This window comes from Crocuta crocuta, unplaced genomic scaffold (assembly GCF_008692635.1).
Source record: "Crocuta crocuta isolate KB4526 unplaced genomic scaffold, BGI_CrCroc_1.0 scaffold172, whole genome shotgun sequence".
NCBI lineage: Eukaryota > Metazoa > Chordata > Mammalia > Carnivora > Hyaenidae > Crocuta > Crocuta crocuta.
Window position 1 is genome coordinate 7459287 of NW_027528872.1, and position 2753 is coordinate 7462039.

General features: G+C 39.8%; 1 protein-coding gene across 1 annotated transcript; it reads left to right on the forward strand.

Annotated features, from left to right (window-relative positions):
* The first annotated feature begins 404 nt into the window (after positions 1–404).
* PATE2 (prostate and testis expressed 2) lies at positions 405–1872 on the forward strand. Its single transcript, XM_077756509.1, has 3 exons — positions 405–519; positions 1289–1417; positions 1736–1872. The coding sequence occupies exons 1-3, from the start codon at positions 405–407 to the stop codon at positions 1870–1872; spliced, it is 381 nt and encodes a 126-aa protein (XP_077612635.1).
* Positions 1873–2753: the final 881 nt, after the last annotated feature.

A 2753-nucleotide genomic window follows, 5' to 3' on the forward strand; every position in this document is an offset into this window, starting at 1 on the left:
TCCAAATCCTGTCTTGAAATACTTGAAATGTTAAAATGTAAGAGAGAAATTTGACTCTACTTGCAAAGCACAAGGCATAGCTAGGCGATAATGAATAGAAATTACATACATGTATATTATATACTATAGTATATATTATATTATAGATTATAATATAGACTATATAATATATATAAAGTAATAAAATGATAAGTATAATATTAAATATAATATATGCCATATATTATAATATATTCTATATAATCCTATATTATATATTATATATCATATGCACCATTGATCTANAAATAGATGCCAGAAGGGTAGTGAATCTTCAGCTGGTGCCTTAGTTCTGGGAACACTGAGGTGCTGTCTGTCCCTGAAATTTTATGATTATATGATTTGGATGAATAGCCCAAGGACAGATGACTGGAGGAGATCAACACAAGGCCCTTTCACAGAAAGCTGTATGTGACAAAAGTCCCGGGATGTTTGTTGTGTTTCTGCTGTGCATCGTCTTTCTGGTCTGCTCAAATAAGGGTAAGTCATGGAGACATGGGGAGAGCTGGGTGTTGATTAAGAGATGGGCAGATGCTGAGGAAGAGAAATTTCCACAACTGGCTCTTTGGGAGTTGGCAGATGTATATGAGATTATGACAAAGGTTATTTTTCTTCCCCCCCCCCCAGGTGAATTTAAGGACCATCTGACAGGTACAATTATGTCTTGTCCACGATCTTTAGCAAACAGATCATTTGTGATGTGTTTAGGAGCAAACCTCCTCTCATTTTTCAGATTGAGGATTATTCTATAATCCTAGGAGTTATATCTTCTCACAGACCAAGTTAGTCCATTTCTTGGAGTAAGGAAGCTGAAATCTCCTTTGGTTTCCTTCCTTTCCCCATTACTGGACAAAATCATTAGGTTAAATAACTGGTTCTTTACTTGGGTCCATAGATAAATTTTATAGGAACTCTGATCTTTCTTTTTTTTTTTTCCTTGCTTCCTCTTTTTTTTTTTACAAATAGTTTATTGTCAAATTAGTTTCCACATAACACTCAGTGCTCATCCCCACAAGTGTCCTCCTCCATGCCCATCCCTCCTCCCCCGGGAACTCTGATCTTTCAAAATCATATACAACAATTGATTTATGTCTGTTTAAGTTGTCATTCACAAGATTATCAAAGGAGTCAATGGCCAGAGAAAGATTAGGAACCACCAGGCAATGGTAAGTTCCCGTAGAGAAACCCACAGGCTTGGAGAATCTTCTTCAGACTATATCTGTTAAATACCTCTTTCTGTGTCTGCCAGAATCTGCAGTAACATGTTATAAATGTCAAAAATATCATCTTGGGTTATGCTATGACATCATGAAGATTTGCATCCTAAAGGACCAACAGTCCTGTGCTGTTGAGAACTATTACTTCCTTACGAAAAAAGGTAATGTGGAGTAGAGTGGCTGAGAAATAGCAACCTGTAAATGGGTGAGTGGATGGGTAAAGATGGGGTGGTCATTTCGAGGGGATGGCAAAGATGGATTTTTCCTTAAGACAATATTGGGTAAAGGAGACGTTGATGTCTCCTATCAGTTGGGGAAATACAAACCATTCTCTGGGTCAAACATTGGTAGATTCAGCCTCGTAGCTCACTGGAGCTCAGTGAAAGGTTAGTGAGGCTCTGTAGAGAAAATATTCCTGGGAATATGATAGGAGGAAGTGGGGTCATTACAATTGTGTTCTCTCTCTTTCATCTCTCTAGGGCGAAGCTTGTATTATTATTCCAGACTCTCATGTGTGAGCAACTGTGAGGACATCAACCTCTTGAGTTTTGAAAAAAGAACAGAGCTCATCTGTTGCAAACATGCTAACTATTGCAACCTCCCTGAGGGAGTTTAGTTCTGCGTCTATCCTGGATTTGGGGTCACTCTTCAACTAACCATCCCCTTTAACTCTTCCCCCAAACTTGTATTTTGCTTTCCTCTTCCAACCACTGGTAGAGAGTGAGAAAGCCAGCTAGTGAAGGTCACAAGGAGAGAGTGAAGGGTAGTTGAGTCTCATTAATGAGGGAGGACTAAGCTAGACTGAAATTTTGCAAATCCCTGTTGCTCACATTTGGAAGTTTGGATTTCCTTATGATGCAAATAGGGGTGCTACAAATAAGGTTGGGTTTGGAACTGATTACTTATTATCTCCTGTATGGTAATGCAAAGAATTGGGTCAAAATAATCCCAAACTTGTACCAAGAACTTTATGGCCATACTTTATGCTCATTTATATCCATTCCTCTGGTTGGAATTGAGATTCTCTTTGGATTAGCCCTGACAGCTCCTGGTGCTCTCCTTTTGCCCATGGGTTCTGGAGATAAAAGAGAAATAGGCCTGGCTTCCCAATTTGTTGGGAACACGAGCCGTACCTTTCTTTGGTAGAGAGCTCTTAGAGGAGGGAAATTTTAGGCAGACAGAAAACTAGACACGCATAGGGATGAGGCATCAGAGAAAGAGCATTTTAGTTTGTGGAAACTAAGATTTGAGAGACAATTTGGTGTGAGTGAAATTGGTGTAAATTATCAGGGCCCTGGCTGGCCAGATGACCAGCTAGCACCAGATTGGAAAAGGTGATTTAATTGGGAATGGAGACCTTGTGCAAGGATGGCCAGTCAGTTTCTCCTTATAAAAATGAGGAAAGGGATGCCTGGGTGGCTCAGTCAGTTAAGCACCTGACTCTTGATTTCAGCTCAGGTCACGGACTTGCTGTTTGTGAGTTTGAGCCCTGAGTCA

What these genes read in the sequence shown, in the direction of transcription:
- PATE2 (XM_077756509.1), top strand. Translation starts at nt 405, where the DNA reads ATGACTGGAGGAGATCAACACAAGGCCCTTTCACAGAAAGCTGTATGT. An exon ending in TCTGGTCTGCTCAAATAAGG is followed by an intron (nt 520 to 1,288) that starts GTAAGTCATGGA and finishes TGTGTCTGCCAG; the next exon opens with AATCTGCAGTAACATGTTAT. An exon ending in TTACTTCCTTACGAAAAAAG is followed by an intron (nt 1,418 to 1,735) that starts GTAATGTGGAGT and finishes TCATCTCTCTAG; the next exon opens with GGCGAAGCTTGTATTATTAT.